At 23.7% G+C, this 25,430-nt stretch overlaps 3 protein-coding genes across 3 annotated transcripts in view; 2 read left to right on the forward strand and 1 right to left on the reverse strand.

The window, feature by feature from the left end:
* Positions 1 to 25,430, reverse strand: part of LOC122504719 (tubulin polyglutamylase TTLL5) — a 58,745-nt gene that overhangs the window by 23,411 nt on the left and 9,904 nt on the right. Inside the window, exons 2-4 of the mRNA XM_043615932.1 lie at positions 19,417 to 19,548; positions 16,501 to 16,584; positions 15,875 to 15,998 (exon numbers count right to left, since the gene is read on the reverse strand). Of these exons, the coding sequence (XP_043471867.1) occupies positions 15,875 to 15,998; positions 16,501 to 16,584; positions 19,417 to 19,541 (333 nt within the window). The 5' untranslated portion in view covers positions 19,542 to 19,548. The remainder of the gene's footprint in view (positions 1 to 15,874; positions 15,999 to 16,500; positions 16,585 to 19,416; positions 19,549 to 25,430) is intronic.
* Positions 4,517 to 14,299, forward strand: LOC122504722. Its single transcript, XM_043615937.1, has 2 exons — positions 4,517 to 4,660; positions 11,059 to 14,299. The coding sequence occupies exon 2, from the start codon at positions 11,076 to 11,078 to the stop codon at positions 12,780 to 12,782; it is 1,707 nt and encodes a 568-aa protein (XP_043471872.1). The 5' UTR covers positions 4,517 to 4,660; positions 11,059 to 11,075; the 3' UTR covers positions 12,783 to 14,299.
* LOC122504737 lies at positions 22,227 to 24,359 on the forward strand. Its single transcript, XM_043615957.1, has 6 exons — positions 22,227 to 22,284; positions 22,354 to 22,496; positions 22,763 to 22,946; positions 23,323 to 23,506; positions 23,901 to 24,034; positions 24,286 to 24,359. Exons 1-6 carry the CDS (start codon positions 22,227 to 22,229, stop codon positions 24,330 to 24,332), a joined length of 750 nt encoding a protein of 249 aa, XP_043471892.1. The 3' UTR covers positions 24,333 to 24,359.

Below are 25,430 nucleotides of genomic sequence, written 5' to 3' on the forward strand. Positions count from 1 at the left end.
TTTTATATTAAGAATATTATTATATTATTACTATGATACATTGAAAACATCCGAAGAAGCGATTGGGAATTCCGATAAAAAGAAGAAAAATTACAAATATTTTGTTAGCCGTGAAATTTTTTCTCGAGGAGAATTTTTATCCGGTTAATGACACTATTTGACCGCGACGTCATGCAATTATTAAAATTTGGCACAATGCCACTGTTTGTAATACTCTGTTTGAATTTTCGATTGTCGCTATTTCGAATCATGAATTAGTGGATGTAAATGAACTTGCAGGCCAAATTAACGGAAATGATTAAAATTGACGTTTCCTCTCACCAAAAAAGCCTTCTTTTTTTCTTTATATATTAATTTGCACCTTATTTTTTGCCAGTAGCACTTAAATTATTTTTTTGTAAATATTTGTTTTTTTATTAGAATTCATCTATTTTCAATATACAAGTTTAATTTTTATCCTAAAAGAAATTTAAGTATTTTCAAAATTAATAAATAATTATTAAAAATTAATAAATTAATAAAAAATTCAATTATTTTCAAAATTTTTAATAAAAAATTAATTATTTTCAAACTTTTTAACAAAAAATTCAATTATTTTTAAAACTTTTAACAAAATATTCAATTATTTTCAAAATTTTTAATAAAAAATTCAATTATTTTCAAAAATATTAAAAAAATTTCGCATAAATTCAATTGTTTTTATAAAAAATAAAATTCTGCTCTGAAATTCAATCATTTTCAAAAATAATAAAGTTTTCAAAGGGAATTCAATTATTTGAATAAATTTTGATGAAATTCTTCTCAGAAATTCAATTATTTTCATAAATAACGTTTTCACATAACTTCAATTATTTTTAAAAATTTTAATTCAATTAATAAAAATTTCCATAAAATTTTTATAAAATTCTTCTAAGAAATTTAATTGTTTTTAAAAATTTTAACTAAATTCTTTGCAAAAATTCAATTGTTTTCGAAAATTCTAAAATACTTCTCTAAAATTCAATTACTTTCAGAATTAAAAAAATTTTCATGGGAATTCAATTATTTAGATAAATTTTTATAAAATTCTTCTTAGAAATTCAATTATTTTTAGAAATAATAAAATTGTTCGCAGAAATTTAATTATTTTTCAAAAATTTTAACAAAATTCTTCGCAAAAATCAACTATTTTGATAAATAATAAAATTGTTCTCAAAAATTCAATTAATTTTCATAATTTTAATAAAATTCTTCCCAAAAATTCAATTAACTTTAATAAATACTAAATTCCGTTCTTAAAAATTCAATTATTTTCCAAATTTTTAATAGAATTATCTAAAAAAAATTTAATTATTAAACAATTTACAGAAAACTTTTATTAAATTCTTCCAAGAAATTTAATTGTTTTTAAAAATTTTCACTAAATTCGTTTCAAAAATTCAATTATTTGAATAAATTTTGATAAAATTCTTCTCAGAAATTCAATTATTTTCATAAATAAAGTTTTCACGGAAATTCAATTATTTTTAAAAATTTTTATAAATTTCGTTCGCAAAAATTCAATTATTTTCCAAAATTTTAAAATAATTCTCTAAAAAATCCAATTGTTTTTAAAAATTTTAACTAAATTCATTTGCAAAAATTCAATTATTTTCGAAAATAATAAAATTCTTCTCTAAAATTTAATTATTTTCAGAAATAAGAAAATTTTCACAGGAATTTAATTATTTCAATAAATTTTAATAAAATTTTTCTTAGAAATTCAATTATTTTCACAAATAATAAAATTGTTCGCCGAATTTCAATTATTTTTCAAAAATTTTAACAAAATTCTTCGCAAAAATTTAATAACTTTAATAAATACTAAATTTCGTTCGCAAAAATTCAATTATTTTCGAAAATTTTAATATAATTTTCTAAAAAAAATTCAATTATTAACAATTTTCATAAAACTTCTAAGAAATTTAATTGTTTTAAAAAATGTTAACTAAAGTCTTTGCAAAAATTCAATTATTTTCATTAGTTATTAAAATTCTTCTCTAAAATTCAAATATTTTCAGAAATAAGAAAATTTTTACAATAATTAAATTATTTGAATAAATTTTTTAAAATTCTTCGCAAAAATTCAACTATATTTATAAGTTATAAAATTGTTCTTAGGAATTCAATTATTTTTCAAAATTTTTTAAAAATCCGTTGGAAGAATTTAATTATTTTCAAAAATTTTGATAAAATCCTTATAAAAATTAATGAATTTTATTTTTAAAAATTATTATTAAATATAATTGTTTTTTTTTGAAAGAATTCTAACAAAAAATCTGGAAAATAATTGAATTTTAAAAAAATTTGAAATTATTGTTTTTACCAGATTATGAAAAAAGTGAATATTTTTTATGGAAATAATATTAATAATAATAAATATTTTTCAGTACATAATTTTTCCACAACAGAATATAAAAATATAAATAACAACGCATTGAATATTTTTTGCTCATCTAAAATGGAAGTTTATTGTGTAAATTAATATTTCTTCATTAAAATTATCTTCCTATGAAGCTTTACTTTCAAAACTTTATAATATAAAAGCAAACTTTTAGGATATAGTCAGTTTTAGATGTATATATTTATGAAAATGGAAAATGAGAACAACTATATAGAATTACACTTCATAAACTCTGATTTTTGAATGAATGAATGAAAAAAAGAAAAATTTGTGGATTTCGCAAAAAAAAATTTAATTCTATCATAACAATTATTGCTTGGAAACTCTTTCTTTTCTTTTCTTTTTATTTCAATTTGTTCTCGTTTCATTAATTTTACTCTTCCTCATCGTGTGCATTATTAAAGTCATAAGAGAGATAAACTCATCTTTATGAACAGGAAACATTCATTATATCAATTATTATTACAATTTACGAGATATTTTTTATTTATTTATTTTTTCTCTTTCGACGAAAAAGGATTTTTTATGTGAAAATCTGGAGAAAATTAAAATTTTTAATATTTAAATATTTAAATATTTTTTTTAATATTGTACTATTTTACTATTTTACTATTTTAATATTTTAGTAATTTACTATTTTACTATTTTAATATTTTACTATTTTACTATTTTACTATTTTAATATTTTAATCTTTTAGTATTTTACTATTTCACTGTTTTACTGTTTTACTATTTTAATATTCTAATATTTTAGTCATTTACAATTTTACTATTTTAATATTTTATAATTTTAATATTTTAAATGAGACGATGGCCATAGTCGTTAAGGCACGTGAGCTAGTGAATGGAACTGAGGGTCAGTGGTTCGATCCCTCCCGACCCTCAGTGATAAAAAAAAATAATAATAATACTAAAACAAAAAAAAACAAATTTTAATATTTATTTACTTATTTATTTATAGACGGAATATTTGTATTTTTAATTATAATTCACTAGAAAAAGAATTTTTTTTCTAGATAATAATAGAAATGAAAATCGAATGCGTGACGATTTTTGACAAAAATATCAATGACAATAATTTGATTCCGATTTGCAAATTTATAGCAGATGATGACCGGTTAATTTTATTCTTTGATTCTGAGGGACGCTATAAACAATTCAGATGGCCTTAAAGATTCGTGACTGAAAATTTGATTCCTTTAAGTTCTTTTTATATGAAGAAAAAATGCGCTTAAATAATTTTTTAAGGGAATCTTTTCTTCTCTAAATGTTTTTTATTATTTTTATATTATTTTCTTTTTAGTTTTCTGATTTTTTTTTTATTTATTTTTACAATAATATTTTTTTTTATTTTAACATTAATATATTTTTTTTTATTTATTTTAACATTAGTATTTTTTTTATTTATTTTAACACTAATATTTCTATTATTTATTGTATTATTAATTATTTTATTATTTTCTGATACAGTAAGAAATTTTTCTAAAATATCTTTTTGTACTTTATTATAGAAAATTAAAAAATCAAAGTTTTTACTGAAATAAAAATTAATTATTCTCACAATAACATTTTATAATTGGGAAGAAAATTGTTTTGAAAAAATTGTGGTTTAATTTCCCCACCTGAGAACGCCAAGGTCACCACTAGGTGGCTAGACGCCATCTAGCGGTGACCTTGGCGTTCTCAGGTGGAGAATTTCTTTTCAGGCTAATTTTTAGCCTTAGAATTAATTTCTTCACTAAATAGTTACTAAACTATGAAATATTTTGCTAAAATATTTAAATAATAATTAAAATAATTTTAAAATAGTAAAATAGTTGAAATAATAATAGTAATTGGAGAGTTGAAAGAATTTTTCTCTAAAAATACATAAAAAAAAAATTTTTTTCCTGAATGTAAATATATATTTACACCGAAATATTTGCCGAGGCGGGTAATTGGATGCCGGTGTATAACAGAGAGTGTTGAGTTTTTTGAGAGGGCATTGTCGCGGGTCATTTAAATAAATAAAAAAAAATTCTCTCATAGTATTTTAGGAATGAAGAGAGAAGATGTTAGAAAGAATAAATAATTCGAGGAGAAGAGAAATAAGGTTTGCGTCGTGTCGTGTGGTGGGTGAGATGAGGATGGCGAGGTCGCGAACACCAGACGTTTACAATTTTCAATGTTGAAAGCCAGTGCCAGTCTAGCACGAGCTGCCGCTCAGGAGACACCCGTAGGGGACTTGCTTGTTTCAAGGTAGGCCGCGCGAATTTTTTTTCTCTCTCTCACTCTCCCTTGAAGTCAATTTTTTTTTTTTTTTCAATTCAAGTATATAAAGCCGTAAACAAACAACGAGGAAAAAAATTGATTTACAAAAATTGAATTAAAATAACCTTTAAAAATAATTATTACATTTTTTTTTAATTTTTCCATCAAAATTTAATATTCTCTGTTGATTAGTTTTTCGGTTTAGCGGTTAAAACGAACAATTGATTAAAAAATAAAAAAAATAAAAAAATATTAAATAAATAGTAAACAATAATTATTAAATAAAAAAATAAAATAATTATTCAATGAATAAACGAAAGGACTGAATGATAAAAATTAACTTGAAAACTAATTTTTCCAAAAAATGTGCAAAATAATTAATTGAAATAATAAAAAGCGAATAATTATAAAATTGTTTAAAGAACGAAATATTAATTGAAAAATTAAATAATAGGAATAATAAAAAATAAATAGTAAATAAATAATAATTATAATAATTTTACAAAATAATAATAATAAAAAACAAATATAAAATAATAATAAATAAATAAATAATAACAATAAAATAACAATAAAAAGTGAGTGAAAAATCGATTTAAAAAAAGCGGAATAAAAATTTTGTGAATGAAACAACGAAAAAAAATGCAAAAGTGACAATAATTGAGTGACAAGTTATTCAATTTTGTGGGGTTGTTTTTGTACCACAAAAAAACTGGCTTGAAAACAATATTAATGGAATGTTATAAAAGTATAAAGAATAAAAGTTTCAGTGTGAAAATAATTTTACAGTGAATTTAAAGAACCAGATTGTTTAAAAATTGCGGTTAAAAAATAAAATTCGAGAAAGTAAAAAAATTGTATAAATATTTGCCTTTGAATTCCAAGTGTCGAATATTATCCACAGAAAAACGATAGAATAAAATTTATTTATTTATTTTTTTTTAAATTACTAATTGAAAATTATTAATCGAAAATTAATAATTTAAAATTCTCAATTAAAAATGAATAATTGAAAATTCACAATTAAAAATTAATAATTGAAAATTAATAATAGAAAATTACCAATTGAAAATTAATAATTGCAAAATACCAATTGAAAATTCCCAATTGAAAATTAATAGTTGAAAATTCACAATTAAAAATTAATAATTGAAAATTAATAATAGAAAATTACCAATTGAAAATTAATAATTGCAAAATACCAATTGAAAATTACCGATTAAAAATTCTCAATTGAAAATTAATAATTGAAAATTAATAATAGAAAATTACTAATTGAAAATTACCAATAGAAAATTAATAATTGAAAATTACCAATTTATTGAAAACAACCAATTATTGAAAAATACCCAAAAAAAAAATGCAAAAATTAAGAAAAACTGTTCAGAACAATTTTTCAATTATCAAATAATGTTTTCCTTTTTCCATCGCATTGAAAACACGAAAAAAATGTTGTCTTGGAATTCAAAAACATAATTGTGATTATAACAATTTTTAAAGATACAAATATGTAAAAAAAAGTAATTATAACTGTACAAAAGAATTTTTCTTTTTTTTAAACAAATAAAGAATAACTGTTAATTCTTTTTTTTTCATTATTCAGAAAAGAAAAGAAACGGGGAAATATATAAGAAAAAGGTAATTAGCGTACATGAGTAATAAGAGCATTTTACAAAGAGATGATTAAAACTATTAAAAAAATATCGCGCCGCCAAGCCGTCTAAAGTGGCACGCACACCGGTGATAGTTGTCCCCGAACGTGAAAAATAAAAGTCGAAGGAAAGAAAGAGATTTTCCTTCGATAGAGTATAATAAATTTATATTTTCTGTATAAATTGTCATATTCACTGTAAATTTTTTATTTTTTTATAATTATTTTTTCTTTCTTTCTTTTTCTCTCTCAAATATTTTTTTTTATTTCTATTTTCTATTTTTTCTCCACTTTAGTAAAGGGAGAAATAGAAAAGAGAAAAAAAAGAATTTAATATTATTAAATTAAATTAATCATTTATTATCAATTATTATAAAATAAAATAAAAATATTACTTAAATAGAAATAGAAGAGAGAAAAAATTAAAATAAAGAAAAATATGTTTTCTCTGGAAAAAAAATTGTGGAAGGAGAAAAAGAAAGAAAGAAAAAATAATTATACACACTATGCGAAAATGTATCGCGCATTCCTTTCTATTTTCCATTATATTGTCATTTTTTTATCGTCCTCAAATTGTCGAGTCATATACATATTGACACACAAGTGTATAAAACTCTTTGTCGGTTATAAGATGACATAAATTATATAAAGAGAAAGTGAGCGAGATTCCGACAGAAAGAGAATCAAAAGAAAAGTCGGCTAACTGTCTTCGATTCTCTCTCTAACGGCTGCAAACCGTGTTTATTTTCTTTTAATATTTATTATCGCGGTAATAATTTTATTTTATTTTATTTTCACGCCTTGGGTAATTTATCTTATTTTTTCGACTTTTTGCCACTATTTTTTTTTTAAAATGCGTCTTTTTTCAATTTATTTTCATAAAATGCGACTATTTTCAATTTTTTTGACTGATTTTCGAATTAATACGATTTTTGCGACTATTTTCAAAATTAGAATTAAAGGAAAATGTTAAAAACGTTTTTTTTGAAAATCATCAGGAAAATTTAGATAAATACGAAATAGATCATAAATTTTAAAAAAAATTTAATGAAAATTGAAATTTTTTGCGTGTAAAAAATAAATAATACTTAATTTTGGCAAAAGTGAAAATAGAGCAAAAAAGGGTGGAAAAAAAAAATAAATTAATACTCATTTCTCCCCTCGATCCTCATTTACCTAATCAAGAGTCATAAAATTCAAGTCTTTTCTTAATTAAGAATAAAGCATAATTATAATTCACTGATACTGTATAATATGTATATTGGAGTCAGTCGCATTCACAGTCAACGAGGGGGTTATCTCTTTAACGATGTTTATTCCACTCGGGAGTTGAAACGATGCCCTCATCGCGTGTAATAAACTAATACAAAACATTAATTATTTTCATTCATTGTTTGTGGCCGAGAAAAAAAATTACTTTCTTCTTTTTTTTTACCGAAAATGCAAAAATTTACAAAAAGGAGCAAAAAATAATTTTTTTCAAAAAGAGAAAAAAATTATTCGACGGAATTTTTTTTGATTAAAGTCTAGTAATATTGATGAAAATGAATTTAAAAAGAAAAAAAATTTTGTTCAATAATTTGTCATTTTTTTTTACATAAGTTATGTATGCAAAAAAAAACGACAAATAGGCCAATAAATATGTAAGTTAACTGCGTCTTTCATCCATATACAAGGGACTTAATTTGCTTAAGCATTTGTATATTATTATGTCAATGTGATACGTCAATATTAAACTTATCATACTTGTTTACTGACTTCATTTTTCGCATTCAATTCCTCAAATCTATAGAGAAAAATTTTCCTAAATTTAAATTTCTCGAATGATTTTTTCTATTCAATTTCATAAATTTAAGCCAAGAAGGAAAAAAAAATTTCTTTTATTCAACAATTTAAAAAAAAAAAAAAAAACATTTGAAGTTTGACAAAAAAAAATCGTATTGACTCGCGACTAAAATGTTTCGATAAACAGTATTTTTAACATTGAGTCGCAATAGTTGGACAACGAGAATAAATCATTTTTTTTGTTTTGTTAACACGCAATAACACTTTTTAGATATGTGATCTTGTTTGAGAGGGAAAAAAAATCATCATATTGCTTATAAAAAAAATTGATTCTTTTGAAATAAAAAAATTGATTCTAAAAAAAGAATATTCGACAGGAAAAAAAAGCAAGATTCACTTCCTCTTTTACATACATTATAGAAAATATGCAAAAAAGCAAAGTAAATCCTGAGAAAGGATAAAATCGACTAAAATCGATTAAAATTGATTAAAACTGATTAAAATTGATTACTAGAATCAATTTAATCTTTCTGTAAATTTTTATAATTTTTCTAATTAAAAAAAAATCCCCTTTTTTTGAAATACAATAAAATTTTCTTTTTTGGATACTAAAACTTTAATAAAAAAAAAGAGTAATTAATTTTTGTCTTTAAAAAAATATTTCGTTTTTACTATTTAGTCACACTAATCAACTTAATTAGAAAAGAGAACGTTTCCTGTCCTTTTTTCTTTGCAAAACTTATATAAAATAAATTTAATTCAGAAATATTTTTTTGCTGATGAATTCTGTCAGGTGCGAGAGGCCAAAGAACCATTCAAATTATGTCATCGTTACTTTTTTAAATGTCAAGGTATTTTTTTTACAAGAAAACGCCTCAGTTTCAATTTAAAATCTCAACAAACGCGTGTAAAAAATTAATCCACGAAAAATTCACTTAATTGTTGAATTTCTCGTGGGTTAATTTTTTACACGCGTAAAAATTATTAAAAACAGTAATAATAAATCAAAAAAAGTTAATAACAAATGATAAAAGAGTAATAATAAATAATAAATAATAAACAATAAATAATAAATAATAAATAATAAAATAATAAGTGATTATAAATAATAAAAAAAAATATTATTTTTACTATTATTACTTAATTATTAATAATTTACACACTCTCTTTAATTAAATAACTTTTTAATTACTAGAATGAATTTATTTTGTCAATCCACTAATTAATTAGTTTATTAATTCCCTCATTTAAACAATTATTCCATTTGAAAAAAACAAAAGAATAATTCATTAATGAACTAGTAACATAAAAAAAATTAATCAACGAAAAGAGAATTAAGTAATTATAAAAAATACAAAAACATTTCTCTCAGCGCAACTTCAATATTTAAAATAGAAATTAATTATTCATTTTAACTAAAAAAGCAAAAAGAAAAAAAAACAGCGTAAAATTGCCATTTATCAAAAAAAAAAACTGACACTTTGTCATTGTTGATAACCAGTTAATAAAAATCTGAAAGATGAGTTTTCCAAGCAAAGTAATTTTTTTCAAACAATGTAATTAAATTATGAAAAAGGAGAGATTTACACTCTAGCAATATAAATGTTTTCCAATTTTTTTGTCCCCCTTTCATGACGAGACAATATTTTTGTTATATTATTATTATTCATTTTCAACAAAAAAAAAAAAGAAAAAGAAAAACGAAAAAAATAATATATTTCTAATAATAGTTTCTTTTAATTACCAACTTTTAATAAATGTTCATTTTTCTTTTTCGTTTTTGATAACAAAAAAAATAACGTGCACAGTTAATTATTATCAGTTGATATATTTTCCTGCTATCTCTATAATATAACGAAGAACATTTTTGATTAGGAAAAAAAGGAAGAAGAAAAATTTAAATAAATTCAAGATAATGGAAAATTGTGGAAAAAAACTAAATGAAAATTAACTTGGGAAACGAAAATTAAATTTAACTGCATTTTCGTGACAATTTTTACGAAATTTGGAATTATTATAGATAATGATGATTTTTTTTCCTCTCAGAACAGTTCTTTTTATTTTAAACTGAATAATAATAATTAGTTATTAATTTAATAATAATAATTAGTTGTTATTAATTTAATAATAATTATTTATTACTTATTAATTTAATAATAATTATTAACTATTTAGTTTATTTTTACTTTCTTCAACTTTTTATATATTAATGAAGAAAAAATATTTAGCAAATAAAATCTTAACTCTGGCAAAACGCCAGAGTTAATATTTTATTTGCTAAATATTAACATTTGTTTTTTTTATTTACATTTATTTAATAATTTATATTATTGTATTATTATATTTTAATTTAATACTTAATTGAGATGACAATTTAGTAAAAGTTTTTGTAAACGAATATTTATCTAATAATAATAATACCGAAAGTCTGAAAAGAATTTACTAGATGCGAGTAAAACAAAGAAAGTAATACTAGATGCGCAGTAGTTGTCTCTATTACTCTAATACGTTGCCATGGTAACCGAGCACGGACCAAAGGGGCGTGTCGCCACCGTCTCCATGGCAACGTACAGGAGCAAGAAAGACAGCACCATTAGAATTCAAATACTTATTTCTCCTAACAAACTTTATACTATTTTATGCTGCAAGACTTTCCTAATCACTACGAATTTTTTTAATTCTTTTAAACATGCAACATTTTTTATTTCTGTTCACAATTTTTACTTATTTAGTAATTATTTTTTATTTATTATTAATTATTATTAACCCCTTAACAGCGATGACGAATATTTGACGGCCAAAATCTTCGTCATCCGCAGTTAGGGGTCCCTACACAAACTATGAGATGGACAACACTGTTTTGTTCTGATTTTGAAGTTAACTGTTGATTACTTACTACCAACGAACTTTAAATAAAGAAATATTTAATAAACAATTTTTCCTTTTTCAGTTGATGAACAAGAGAAGATGCCTGGCCACCGTCAGCCTAAGTCTCTGGTAGACCTTAGTTTGGGGCGTGTGTGCCAACAACTCGACGGGACGTGCCGACGTCTACAGCAACTATCACAAGAATCGCCAGCCGCTCAGGTCCTCGTCTACGCCAAGCAGAATATCAGGCCTTACTACGTTAACGCTCTGCCAGCTCAGCTTCGTTCCCGAGTCATAAACGAAACCTCCCGAATGTTGGATGGACCCTCCACTGATGGCTCAACCCTAATCTCCGGACCAGCTCCACTCTACCTTCACGCCCTCCTCCTAGGTCACGACATCAAACGAATCAAAGTCAATCTCTGCTGCTACTACGGCTGCAGTCACCAAACATCCCTCCTCAAACTCCTAGCAACCGAAGGAATCGGCCTCGAGTCCCTAGAACTCGCCCGATCAGCCCTTCTTCGCCTCGACTGCAAACTCCTCCGCACATCTCTCGTCAGCATGAAGAACCTCCAAAGCCTAACCCTCCGCAACATCGCCAGCGACGCCGTTCTCCAAGTAGTAGGCAAAGCCTGCCCGAAACTCGTCGTCCTCGACGTCGCCTGCTCCCGCCAAGTAACCGACACCGGCCTAAAGCAACTCCTCCTCCAAGTCGAATTCCGCGACAAACTCCCAGACCTAACAACCAGAGACACCACAAGTTGGTCCAAACTCAAGACCCTAATATCCAAACTAAAAAACTCCCGACGCGACAAAAAGGACAAGCAGATCCTCCTGGAGTATTACGATCGTCGGAACTTCCTCTGCGACACCCTTCGAGTGCTGAACGTCGCCAACACCGGAGTGACCAGCGCCGGCGTCCTCCTCGCCCTCGAACACGTTCCCCGTCTCGAATCCCTCGCCGACTACAACCACATGGGTCGTGTAGTCGAAATAATGAACCGCAATGTCATAAACCTAAAAACCCCCTTCAAACTAACCCAAGCCCGAAGTTCCCGAACCACTCCCTCAAGGCTCGAACTCCTAGCCCAAGCCTGTCCCCTAGTCGAACGCCTCCACATATCCGAACCTCATCATCCACCCGAAGCCCTAAGACTCTTCCCCTTCGTCACCTCACTCAGCATTCACGGCGTCCCCCCACAAAAGGAATGGCTCACCGGCTTCTATCACTATCTCACCACCCACGGATCCAATCTCCGAAAACTCGACATTCGCCTAACCCAAAGCGAACAACCCATAGATCTCGACCTAAAGGAAATTTTCACCAGTTGTCCCAATCTCCGAACATTGACCAAAGACGGTTGTAATGTGATCTGGTCCGAGGGTGCCGATCCCCAGCCTTTGAGAAATCTCCAAAAAGTCCAACTCGGTAGAAGCTGCAGTGCGGCAACAATTCTAAAACTCTTATCGCTGGCTCCTGAACTGAACGCTCTTCATGTTCACAGTTGCTTCGATCTCTCCGACGAGCATATCGAAAAGCTGCTCGAAAAAAAGAGCCAAGAGTCGAAGAGTCTTGTACAGAATCTGACGTGTTTCTACATTTACGAGGCGAGCAAAGTCTCCGCGACGATGGTCCTGAACATGTTCAAGAGCTGTCGTAAATTGAAGAAGATTGGAAATCTCACCAATTGGGGCCTAGATTGTGATGGAGTGAGGATGCTGCGAAATGCTCTGGCGAAGGAGAATCTTGACGTTGATCTGTGTCCAGGTTCTCATTGGTTCTGGAGTAATTGCATACAGTAGAGGAGTGGAATTTTAGTGGATGAAAGTGACCGAAAATTTAATGTCTAAACAAAACTACTGCCATTGGGGGTCTTTGAAGAGAAGAAGTCTTTAAGTCTTCAAAAGTGTTTTAAAGTCTTTAAGCCTTCAAAAGTGTTTTAAAGTCTTTAAGTCTTCAAAAGTGTTTTAAAGTCTTTAAGCCTTCAAAAGTGTTTTAAAGTCTTTAAGTCTTCAAAAGTGTTTTAAAGTCTTTAAGTCTTCAAAAGTGTTTTAAAGTCTTTAAGGTCTTTAAAAAGTCTTTAAAAAGTCTTCAAAAGTCTGGAAAAAGTCTTTTAAGTTCTCCATTTGGATTCCGCTGGATGACTACGAACAGTTTCTGCTATTTTTAACCTGGTGGAATAAAAAGTGATGAAGCATAATAAACAATCGTTTTCGAAATGAAAATGCTAACGGATCTTGAAGAAGTGAATAAGATTTTTGGGTTCAGTTGGTAAAGTCACTGAAAGTTCCTCTCGGGGTTTCAAAATTAAGAGGTCCCTGAAGTTGGCGTCGACGTCGAGCGTCAAAAAACGGTTTTTTCTTCTTCAAACTTGAAGAACCTGCAATTTTTCAAGGATTGTAGGGTAAAAAAGTATTCAAAAGAAGTTTTCAACTCCCTAGGGAAATAAAAAAAGGAAAATTAGTAACGTTTTTGGCACTAAAAACCCCAAAGTCTTTTTTTCCTCAAAATTGGAGAATATGGCAATTTTTCGAGGCTTTTAGGGTCAAAAAGTATTCAAGAGAAGTTTTTAACTCCCTGGGGGAATAAAAGAAAGAAAATTAGTCACGTTTTTATGATTAAACTTCAAAACCTTTAAAAAAAAATTCTGACGCTACGACAAAAAAAGTTGTTCAATTTTTTCTTTTTGCGAAAAAAAATTCTTTTTACATTTTTAACCTAAAATAAAAATTCTTTTAGATCTTTTAACCTAAAATAAAAATTGTTTTAAACCTTTCAACCTAAATTTAAAATTCTTTTTAATTTTTTTAACCTGAAATCAACCGAAAAAGTGGTTCGATTTTTTCTGTTTGCGAAAAAAAATTCTTTTCACATTTTTAACCTAAAAAAAAATTCTTTTAGATCTTTTAACCTAAAATAAAAAATTATTTTGAATATTTTAACCTAAAATAAAAATTCTTTTCACACTTTTGCCTTAAATTAAAAATTCTTTTAACTACTCTTTTAATCTAAAATCACCTAAAAAGAAAGGTTTAATTTTTTTCTTTTCGCGAAAAAAAGTTTTGGATGCTCAGCGTCGACACAAAATTCAGAGCGCCAGGAAGATTCGAACCCCTGACGCTGAGATCCACTGTCAGTCACTTTACCAACTCGACCACTACAAATATCGTCTAAAAATCATTTTCGCAACGTCGTGACAGCAGTTCAGACCAGAATAAACTGGTGATTTCGAAGTTTTTCTAAAATTAAAAATCGACTAGTTCCGATTTGTTATTTTTTAATTTACAAACACTATTCATAATAAAAAAATTAAAAATAACCGAATTTTAAAATTTTTTCTACATTTCTATGAATAACTGAAAATCAATGGCGATTTCTCCATAAAATCTGAAGAATGAAACTTTTGTAATAAAATTACAAAAGTAAACAACGACCATGACATAATTGGCTGCTGTTCGATTAACACTGTCATATTTTTTTATTTTTTGCTTTCTCAATAGACTGTACATTTATCAGTATTACAATGTAAAAAATTTCTTCGAGTTTGAAAAATTAAAAACAAAATATTCACATTGAAAAAATTGTTTAAAGAAAAATTTCTTTTTTTCGAATTTTCAATTTCAATTCTATACATATAATTGTCAAAATGATAGTCAATTTTTTCTACAATGTGTACCTACTATAGAATCAGTGATTTGTCGAGAAAATTTCAATTTTTTGTATAGAGGAAAAATATTGTGATATTTAAAAAAAATTCGATAAATTGGAGTAAAAAAAAACATAACGAAAAAAAAGTAGTTTTAAGAAAAATATTTTGTAGATCGTGATTGATAATAAACTTTCAGTTGTTGATATCATTATTCACGGTATATAGAAGTATGAAAAATAAAAGTGCTCTGCTGATTATAATCGAATGAAAGTAATATCGAATTATCGACTAATATTGATTTTAGATAATAAAGATTTTCATACAACAAATAATTCTCGTTTTTATGCACTTTTATTATTATTTTTTTTTATTTTTATTATTAATTTTTTTTTTATATTTAAAACCTTCTTCAAAAAATTTCATAATTTTATCAAAATTTTGAAATTTAAAATTAAATTCAAAATGAAAATGTAGAAATTTTCAGGAAATTTCAAAATATTTTATAAAAATGTAAATTCAAATTTTTAAATTATTATTATCAGTAAAAGTAATGAATTTTTCGCTCTAATTAAAATTATTTTCTTTAAAATTTCCAAAATTTATCATTCAAATGAAATTTATTATTTAATAAAATGAAATTTAAATTTAATTATTATTAAAAAATAATAAAATATTAATTTAAAAAAAAAATATATAAATTATTATTTCCTATTTAAATGAATAATTAATAATTCTGCATTTCATTAAAAAATGAACTGAATTAATAATTAAACTGAATTAATAATTGAACCGAATTAATAATTGAACCGAATTAATAATTGAACGGAATTAATTAATAATTACAAGAACTGTCATTAATAATCACGAATGAAATTAATAATTAATAATTGAATAATAATCAGAAATTATGTATTCAATCAATAATCACCTAATTTTGCATTTGATAATTAATTGCAGGAAAGTTAAAATTTTTCAACAATAAATTATTTAATAATCTAAATTTAAAAAAATAATTGTTTAAAAAAATAATGTTTAAAAAATAGATTCTTTTGTTTTTAAAAAGTAGATAATTTTGTTTCTCGCCGAAAAAAAAAATTATTTTCGATGAAAAATAATTTATTTCGATCGTTAAAATTTTTCATCGCAGCTTTTTTTTTCTTTTTTGTGCACACGGATAAAAATAATTTAAAGAATTTTGTTTTTTATAATTTTCTAAATTTGAAATTTCTTTTTTAACGCACTCACCTCGGAAAAACCGTGCGACTGAAGAAGAAAATTTATGAGTTTTGTTTCTGTTTGAAAAATCTTATAGGTCATGTGAAGTTTTTTTGCCGGTGGGTTTTCCGGAGGCGTTGACAGAGCTGAGCATCTAAAAAAGAATGAAAACATTCATTTTTAACAAAAAAAAAAAACAACGAAGAAAAAAAAGGAATTCAAACATTAAAATATTGCGAAAATTAATTGTTTAGTTTAATTGGCGTGTAAATATAGTAAATATTTCAAATTTCAAATTATTTTCCCAAAAAAAATAAATAAATAAATAAAAAAAAATTCTAGTGTAAATAAAATATTAAAAAGAGAATAATTTTTCAATTCTAGAAATTTTTGGATCTTCGATAAAATAGAAAAAAATACTTTTTATTTATATGGTTTTAAACATTTATAATTTAAATTTAAATATTTTTAATTGAAATTAAATATTTTTCACAAAAGTTAATTAAAAAAAGGGGAAAAAATATTCTAAATGGAAAAACGGAGGTAAAAAAGTTAATATGACGGATTATTCAGAGAAGAAGGGAGACAAAAAAGAAGTTTCTATTCATCAGTGATCTAGAACTGAATTGATAGGGAAAAAATTTAAAAATTCGTACTTGAAACGTAAGATTGATGACTTGTTCCCCGTCGGACCATTTAACAGCCATTCGTTGAACTGCGGACTTTTGTCCTTCGTTGTACTGAAAATAGAAATTTTTTTATTTATTAGTTTCTCGATTTTAATCTCGAGCGAATTGAAAAGAATACAATTTCGGTATTTAAATTTATTTCCCAAATTTTATTTCATTTACTATTTTATTTTTTATTTACTATACTTTATTTTTGTTCACTATTTTATTTTTTTAACATTTCATTTTACTTACTTGTTCATTTTATTTACTCTTTTATTATTTTATTTTCTATTTTATTTTTTACTGTTTTATTTTATTTGCTGTTATTTTATCTATTATTTTATTTTTTTACTATTTCATTTTATTTACTATTTTCTTCTTTTTACTAATTTATTTTAATTAGGTACTATTTTATTTTATTTACTCTTTTTATTTTTTTACTATTTCATTTTATTAACCATTTTATTCTATTTTACTAATTTATTTTAATTACTATTTTATTTTACTTTCTCTTTTATTTTTTTACTAATTTATTTTATTTACTCTTTTATTTTTTTATTATTTTATCTTTTAACTATATTTAATATTTACTGCTTAATTTTTATTTTATTCACTTTTTTATTTTTTCTGCTACTTTATTTACTATAAAAATCGAACGCACGCGGAGATTCGAACCCAGGACCTACGGACCGCCAGACAAACGTTCTAACCACTACGCTACGGACGCTCACCTCACTAACTATTTTATTTCCTATTTCATTTTATTCCCTATTTTCTTTTATTTACTAATTACTACCTTATTCACAAATTGAAATTCACTCACCAAACCCCCTTTTTCTTCAATAAATAATTCACCTGACAAATTTAATCTCAATTTAATTAATTAATTCAAACTCCAAGGGAACAATATACAAAAATTTTCCGGAAATTAATAATTCCATTTCAATAAATTTTGTATTGTCAATTTTTTTCCTGTCTCTCTCTCTTTCTCTCTTGAAAAAAAAATTAAATTTAACGCGTCTGGGTTCGTGAACCGGTTAGTAAACGTTTGTAAAAAAAACAACTGTCACGTGGATTGCCATGCAATGCGCGTTTAAATCTGTCAAAAACGAAGAAATTATATATATGTAGATTGGTACATGTACGTAAACGAATATATGCAAAAAAAAAGAATAAAAAAAAAATTAAAAATAAAAAAAAATAATTCAAGCAACAAGGGGGAAAATGTCAGTCGAAGCACGCGATTCGTAAAACATTTACGACTCACGTTCTATTCTCTTTTTTTTCCGCATTTCGACACACGAGGCCTTCACCATATGCAAAGTAACATTGACTTCCGCAAATCCTCGCCTCACTTTAAATTCACTCCTATGATTAAGTTTTGCTTTTTACTATTTTGTTAATTTATTATTATTATTTTCATTATTTTTTAAATTATTTGTACCTATTTTTAATATTATCAGTATTTTTATTATTAATTTATTTTGCTTTTTTATTATTATTATTATCATTTATTTTATTAGTTCTTTTTATTATTTTTTACTTTTTTTATTTTTTATTATTACAATTATTAATATTATTTTTTTTAATATTAAATTTTTTTTAAATACTAAATAAATAAAAATAAATAAATAAATTGTTAAATTACTATTTTTTTCATTTTTTGTATTATTAGTATTTTTATTTTTATTTTCACTATTTTTATTATATTTTTGCTATTTTTAATTCCTATTATTATTAAATTATTTTTTTTTATTATTTTCTTTAATATTTTCATTACTTTTATTATTAATATTTTTGTATTGTTATTTTAGTGAAATTATTATTTTTATTTATTATATTTCGTTAAAATTTGAATTTTGTTATTGAGAGCAAAATTTGTTTTTTGTTAATTTAGAAAATTAATTTCTTTCTAAAGTAATTAAAAAATTATTTATTTTTAATTTTATTCTTGATTCTTGTAAAGTAAAAATATTTAAAAAGAAAAAAAAATTCGTTTCTTTTGACGTTCAATAACTTTAGGGAAATTTTATTTAATTAATAATCGAAATAATTATTAACAAAAAATAAGTTAAAAATTATTTTTTGAATTATTATTTTTTTATAATTATAAATATTAGTCCAAAACTAAGAAGTTTATTAAAAGCAATAATTGTAGATAATATTAAAACATAATTTTCAATAATAATTATTAATGTAAACATTAATAAAAAGAATGTAAACATTAATAAAAAAAAATGTAAACACTAATAAAAAAAAAAGAATGTAAACATTAATACAAAAATGTAAACACTAATAAAAAAAGAATGTAAACATTAATAAAAATAATTTAAACATTAATAAAAAAATATAAACATTAATGAAAAATTAATAATTAACAAAAACAGAAAAATAATTAAATTAGATATTCAACGGTTAATTATAATATAATTATTCTTCACTATTTAAATTTACTAATTAAAAGAAATGAAAAATTGTATAAAATTGCTTTTGAATGAAACAATAAAAAAAAAAAAGAAAAAAATATCAGTCCGGAACCTGGCGCCATCCAGGAAGTTAATATCATTGGTCGGTAAAAACGAAATCACAAATATAATTTTTTCAAACTTAAATAAACTGATATTGCAAAAAAAATTAATTTATATTGTAAATTTAATTAAATTAAATAAATTTATATTGAAAATTTTAATAAATTAAGTAAATTTCATAAAAAATCCAATTAAAATGAAATTAAATTAGATAAATTTAATTAAAATTCGATTGAACTTTAATTTGAATTAAATAAATTCAATTAAATTTAAAAATAAAATAGAAAATTTTTTTTCGTCTAAAAAATTTAAAATCATTTTTAAAAATTTTTCATTCAAAATGCGTTGAAAAAAAAATTAATTTTCTCCTCACCTTTCTGATTCTTCACTGCTATTTGATAATTGTGACATGCCCGAAAGACTAGAAGACGACATCAATTCCTTTGTTCTTTTTCCTTCCAATTTTCTGGTCGAACTATTTTTTATTTGTGATAACATTGTGAATCTGTTGAAGAAAAGGAAAAAAATAATTAAATTTCAAATTTTCATCAAATTTCTTTTTTACTGAAGAAAGAAAAATAATTTTTTCCTGACGTAAAAAATAACTGGAAAAATAAATTAATAAATAAACTAATAAATTAAATTATAAATTAAATTAAATAATTATTAAATTAATTATTAAAATATTATTATTATATTATTATTATTATTATTATTATTATTATTATTATTATTATTATTATTATTATTATTATTATTATTATTATTATTATTATTATTATTATTATTATTATTATTATTATTATAAATAATAATGAAAAATTTTTTTAATTTACTATCAGGGTGTCTAGTAATTTAGAAATATAAAATTCCCGGGGTTTTCCCGGTTTTTTCCCGGTATGTAAATAATTTTCCCGGATAATTGAAAACTAAAATTTTACAGTAAATTTAATCGTAATATTTGTAAAACTTATAATAAGAATTGTATTGTGATTTACTTGACGGTAATTTCATGTTTAAAATCAAAAACAGGTGTCGCATCACTGTAAAAATTTGGCACAAGCTTCCCAGTGGGCAAAAAACCATCATTGTTTTAAAAACGTTCCAAAAATGTTTTTAGAACGTTTCATGTCTGCCAAATAACGTCCCAATAACGTTATATGTTTCTAAAACGTTTTAAAAGCAATGGAACGTTTTTGGAACATTATTTGGCAGACATGAAACGTTCTAAAAACATTTTTGGAACGTTTTTAAAACAATGATGGTTTTTTGCCCACTGGATTGTCACATCGAAAATCATTTCCCATATAAGTTAGGTCTTAATTGGACAATAATAAAACATTGTCTAATATACGAAGAGAATCAATATACAATTCGAAATTGAAAAAAAATTAAGTTAAGCGTTGAAAAAATGTAACTATTTTTTCCAACAACATAATAAAGTACTTCATAAAAAAATTCTCGGATTTAAAAGAAAATTCCCGGGGGTTTCCCGGTTTTTCCCGGGAAAAAAAAATTCCCGGGGTTTTCCCGGTTTTTCCCGGATTCCCGGTTCGCTAGACACCCTGACTATTATCAAAAATTTATTTATAACAATTTTATTTTACAAAAATTTGAATCTTGTATTAAGAATATTAAAAATAAAAAAATTATTTACATTTTTTAAAATGGCGAAATATTTCCAACAATAAAAATCTATTAATTTTTTTTTTTTTGTAGGAAAAGGAAAATCTAAATTTTTCCACAGATATAAAGGTAAATTACACGAAGCTATCGCAAATTTCAAGGGAATCAACATTTCTAGGATTGTAAAAAAAAGTGATAAAATTGAACCCCCGACTTTTTGATACATAAAAGTCGGTCAGTTTTGTTAAAAATAGAATTTACCTTGACTATTAAACTATATATTTTTTTTGTGCATAAAATTGTCCCCTAGGGAAAAAAAATCTATTCTATTATATTATTTTCGTGCATTTGGTGTCTGATCGTAAAGTCAGACTCAGCATTATTGATTTCCTGATGGACGTAAGTGTAATGCATAATAATTTTTTCTAAATAAAAAAAAAAAGTTTAGTATCTTTGCCAAATTGATTTTGTAATTATTCTTTAGAATTTATTTGAAACTAAATTTTTAATTTCTTCTATTTAAATAATTTAATTATTAAATCAATTAATTTAATTGTAAGCAAAATGAAGTTTTGTATTTTTTAAAACTTTTTACTCATGAAAATAAATAAAGATAAAAATAAAATAATTAAAAATATTTTGAACTAAATTTTTATTTTCACTAATTAAATTATTAAGTCAATTAATTTAATTCGAAGCCAAAAAATTTTAGTATTTTTTCAAACTTGTTACTTATACAAAAATAAATAAAAATAAAAAAAACGAATTGATTTCAAAAATATAATATTTAAAAATTAATTAAAAATATTTTGAACTAAATTTTTACTATATCTCAAGGCAATATTTGAAATAATTTTTATAGAAAAGAATTTTTATATTAAAAATTAAAAAATAAATCTTTTCCTAAAATTTTTTTTTATTATTATTATTATTTTACAACTTTGCTAAACTTTGCGCAGACTACAAATCAAAGGAACTTGTTTTTATGGAATTTAAGCGTGGGGGGAAATGCAGTGCAGCAGTAGACACGAAAAAAATTTAAATAAATAAATAATTAATCGTCAACATTTAAAATTTAAATCTAATTTCTATTTTTCTATGTTTACCTCTTTTTTTTCTATTTCAAAACATTCAAAACTAAAATAAAATATCGTCCTGCATTTGAAAAATTTTTTAATTTAGTTAAAAATTAATTAAAAATTTTAAATAAAATAATAATAATAATAATAATAATAATAATAATAAATAATTATAAATAATAATTTAAATTTAATTCAAAAATAAGTTTAAAAAATTCAAATTTTAAAACTTTCGAAAAAATGAATTTCGCCTTTTTTTAATTTTTCTGTACGCCGAGAAAAAAATGACGATAAAGATTTTTTCCTATTCATTTTTTTTTTCAATTTTTAAATTACATTTTAATGACAGGCATTTTTTTATTTAGAGTGTTAAAATTATTTCTCTAGATTTATAAATAGATATTTTCTTATTCTAATTATTCTAATATATAATTAACGTCGAAAAATATTAAATTTCGCAAAAAAAAAAAATTTAATCATGAAGGAATGCATTCAGAATGTAAATGTAAATAAAGACGATAATTATTTGTCAAAACGTCGAAAATCATTACGACTAAATAAATATAAATCAGAAGAAATTAATAAACACGACGAATTTGTAATAGAAAAAAATATCACTTCATTACCAGTGGAAATTATTTTGAAAATTTTCAACTTTTTACCACAATCAAATCTAAAAATTTTGGAGCATGTTAATAGACATTTTCAACAAATCTCGCGTGATCCAATATTATGGAAAGTTTACAAGGTAAAATTAAGAAAAAATTAAAAATACCTTTTACTTCTTGAATTTCAATTCGATTAAAACATTTTTAATTATTTCATTATTATTATTATTATTATTATTATTAAATTTTTTTTTATTAATAATAAAAAAAATTATTATTATTATTATTATTATTATTATTATTATTATTATTATTATTATTATTATTAATTCTTCTTATTTTTCCATATCATAAAAAAAAATTATTGAGTAAAAAGTTAGAAATTAATTTTTTTGTTATTATTTAGATAGAAAACAACGAGGACAACAATAATTTACAATTTAAAAATATTATTCAAGAACTTAAACGGATGACTTTTCTTGAAAAGTGTAGTTTAATCAACAATATCGGTTGTGATCGAATTCTCCATCAAATTTCATTAAGTAATAAAAATCTCAAGAAACTCCATATCAGAAATCGAAATTTGAGAGGTTAGAAGAAATTATTATTCTATAATTTTAAAGTTTATTTGAAAAAAATTATTTATTTAATTATTTATTTATTGAGGCAATAGAAAAAATTGTAATAATAACTTTTAGATATTAAAATTTCAATAAAAATTATAAATTTTCAATTTATTTAAAAATTATTTCAATTTAACTGCATTTTAAAAATTTCAACTATTTTTTGCATATGTTGAAAAAAATATTAATTCATTTTTTAAAAATTTAATTTTAGATATTTTTAATAGTTTTTTTTTGTTTTTAAATGAAAATTTTTAAAGTTTTTTGAAAGAAAAATTACTTTTTGAGAAAATATACTGAAATTGTTATAAAAAAAAAAATTTTCTTACCAAAAAACAAATAGGATTAGCGTGGGCTCATTATTTACGTTCAACGAGATTGACACAATTACTTGAGAGATGCCATAATTTACATACAATAACTATTGATAAATGTGCTTTGAGGGGATTAAAAATCTATAAAATACTTGGTGGTTTTGGATTGAAAATGAAAATAATTAAAATCCCCGCAAATAAAACTCAATTACGGTATAATATTTTTCTCATTATTATTAATATGAAAAAATAAAAAAAATTTTATTTATTAATATAAATAAATATTTTTTTAATATTATTATTATTTTCTGCAATTTCACGAGAAATGAAACAAAAATAATTCCAAAATTGCAACTCTTATTTAGTTTTTATTATTTTGTAAATTAAATATTTTAGAAATCATTCTTTTTGCAACAAAAACGTATTATTAAAAAAAAATATTGTATTTATTCAAATTTAAATCATACTATAATTATTGCAATTTTAATTATTTATTCACAATTTATTTACAAATTTGTACCAATAATAATTATTATTTATTATTATTTTTATTATTATTTATTATTGTTGTTATTTAATTAAATACTATAATTTTTTCTCACTCCAGAACATTTATTGAAAATTCGACTTATATTAAGGAAAAAGATCGACAGATGATATTTAACTTGACTGCATATGATCGTCAAAAAGAATATGTTCTATTGAGATACGAATCTCACACAATCAGAATCTACTATAATAGTAAGAAAATTTTGTTTTTTTCTTTCAATTTCTATTTTTGTTTATCGATAACATTTTTTTTTATTTATTTTTTTTTTGCTAAATATTAATTTGCAAATAATGTGAATTCCTTAAAATTACCAATACAGCAGAAAATATTAATTTAGAAATTTAATCTTTAATAATTAATTAATTATTTAATTTACAAGTTTATTTTCAAAAAAAATTTCCACAGCTATAATTTAATTAAAAATATCAAATATTTCTTTTAGATTGCTATCCACAAGTAATGCAGGTCGACATTACTTCGTACGAATAACATCAACTTAAAAAGAGAAGTCCAATAATTATTTCATTTTAGAAAATAATTATTTCCACTTTAGAAAACTTTACGAAAAAAAAACAAAAAATTATTAACAATTGTAGTGGTTTTTGTAATAAAAAATGATTTTCTAAAGTTTTTATTTAAAGTTACCTCATGTAGGAAAAATTTTCAAAAAAATACAAAAAAAAAAATTTCAAGATTATTTATAATTTTTAAATTTGATTTTTTGTTGTGAAATAATAATAATAATAATCATCCACGCATATAATATGACCTAAAAATAAAATTGATTCTGTACTCACGAAATGTATAGTGTCTAATACATATTTAAAACGTGGAACGGCAGAAATGAGAAAAGTAGAACGAGACTAGACGATTCAAACTAGGCTTTTATTCAATAATTAACCTGATATTCAAGGTGGAAGAAAAAATTTCTTTCATTTTATGACAAAAGTTTACAAATAAAAAAATAAAAAAAAATAAAGAAAACTTAAGAAAAGAATAAAAATACAATTATTTATGCTGTATTTATAAAATACATTTTTATATTTAAAAAACTGATCTCGAATTCGTAATCAGCGACCGCAAAAACCTCCAAGGGGCAAATTTCGAGCGAATTTGTCAAAGTTTCTAAAAATTCGCTCGCCATATTGGATCCGCCATTTTGAATTTTGAAAATCTGACCTTAGATTCATAATCAGCGACCTGAAAAACCCCCGAGGGGAAAATTTCGAGCGAATTCGTTGAGTTTCTAAAAATTCGGCCGCCATATTGGATCCGCCATTTTGAATTTTGAAAATCTGACCTCAGATTCATAATCAGCGATCTGAAAAACCCCTGAGGGGCAAATTTCGAGCGAATTCGTTGAGTTTCTAAAAATTCGGCCGCCATATTGGATCCGCCATTTTGAATTATGAAAAACTGACGTTATATTCGTAATCAGCGACCCCAAAAACCCCCGAGAGGCAAATTTCAAGCGAATTCATTGAGTTCCTAAATTTAGTAAGAGTTCGTTGAGTTCCTAAAAAATCGATCACCATATTGGATCCGCCATTTTGAATTTTGCAATACCTACTTCAGAAATAGCAAAAA

Source organism: Leptopilina heterotoma, unplaced genomic scaffold (genome assembly GCF_015476425.1).
Source record: "Leptopilina heterotoma isolate Lh14 unplaced genomic scaffold, ASM1547642v1 Lhet_312, whole genome shotgun sequence".
Taxonomy (NCBI): Eukaryota; Metazoa; Arthropoda; class Insecta; order Hymenoptera; family Figitidae; genus Leptopilina; species Leptopilina heterotoma.

Excerpts from the sequence above, each read along its gene's own strand:
- LOC122504722 (XM_043615937.1), top strand. The coding sequence starts at position 11,076 with ATGCCTGGCCACCGTCAGCCTAAGTCTCTGGTAGACCTTAGTTTGGGG.
- LOC122504737 (XM_043615957.1), top strand. The coding sequence starts at position 22,227 with ATGAAGGAATGCATTCAGAATGTAAATGTAAATAAAGACGATAATTAT. Across the intron at positions 23,507-23,900 it reads GCAAATAAAACTCAATTACG|AACATTTATTGAAAATTCGA; the intron begins GTATAATATTTT and ends TTCTCACTCCAG. Across the intron at positions 24,035-24,285 it reads AATCAGAATCTACTATAATA|ATTGCTATCCACAAGTAATG; the intron begins GTAAGAAAATTT and ends TATTTCTTTTAG.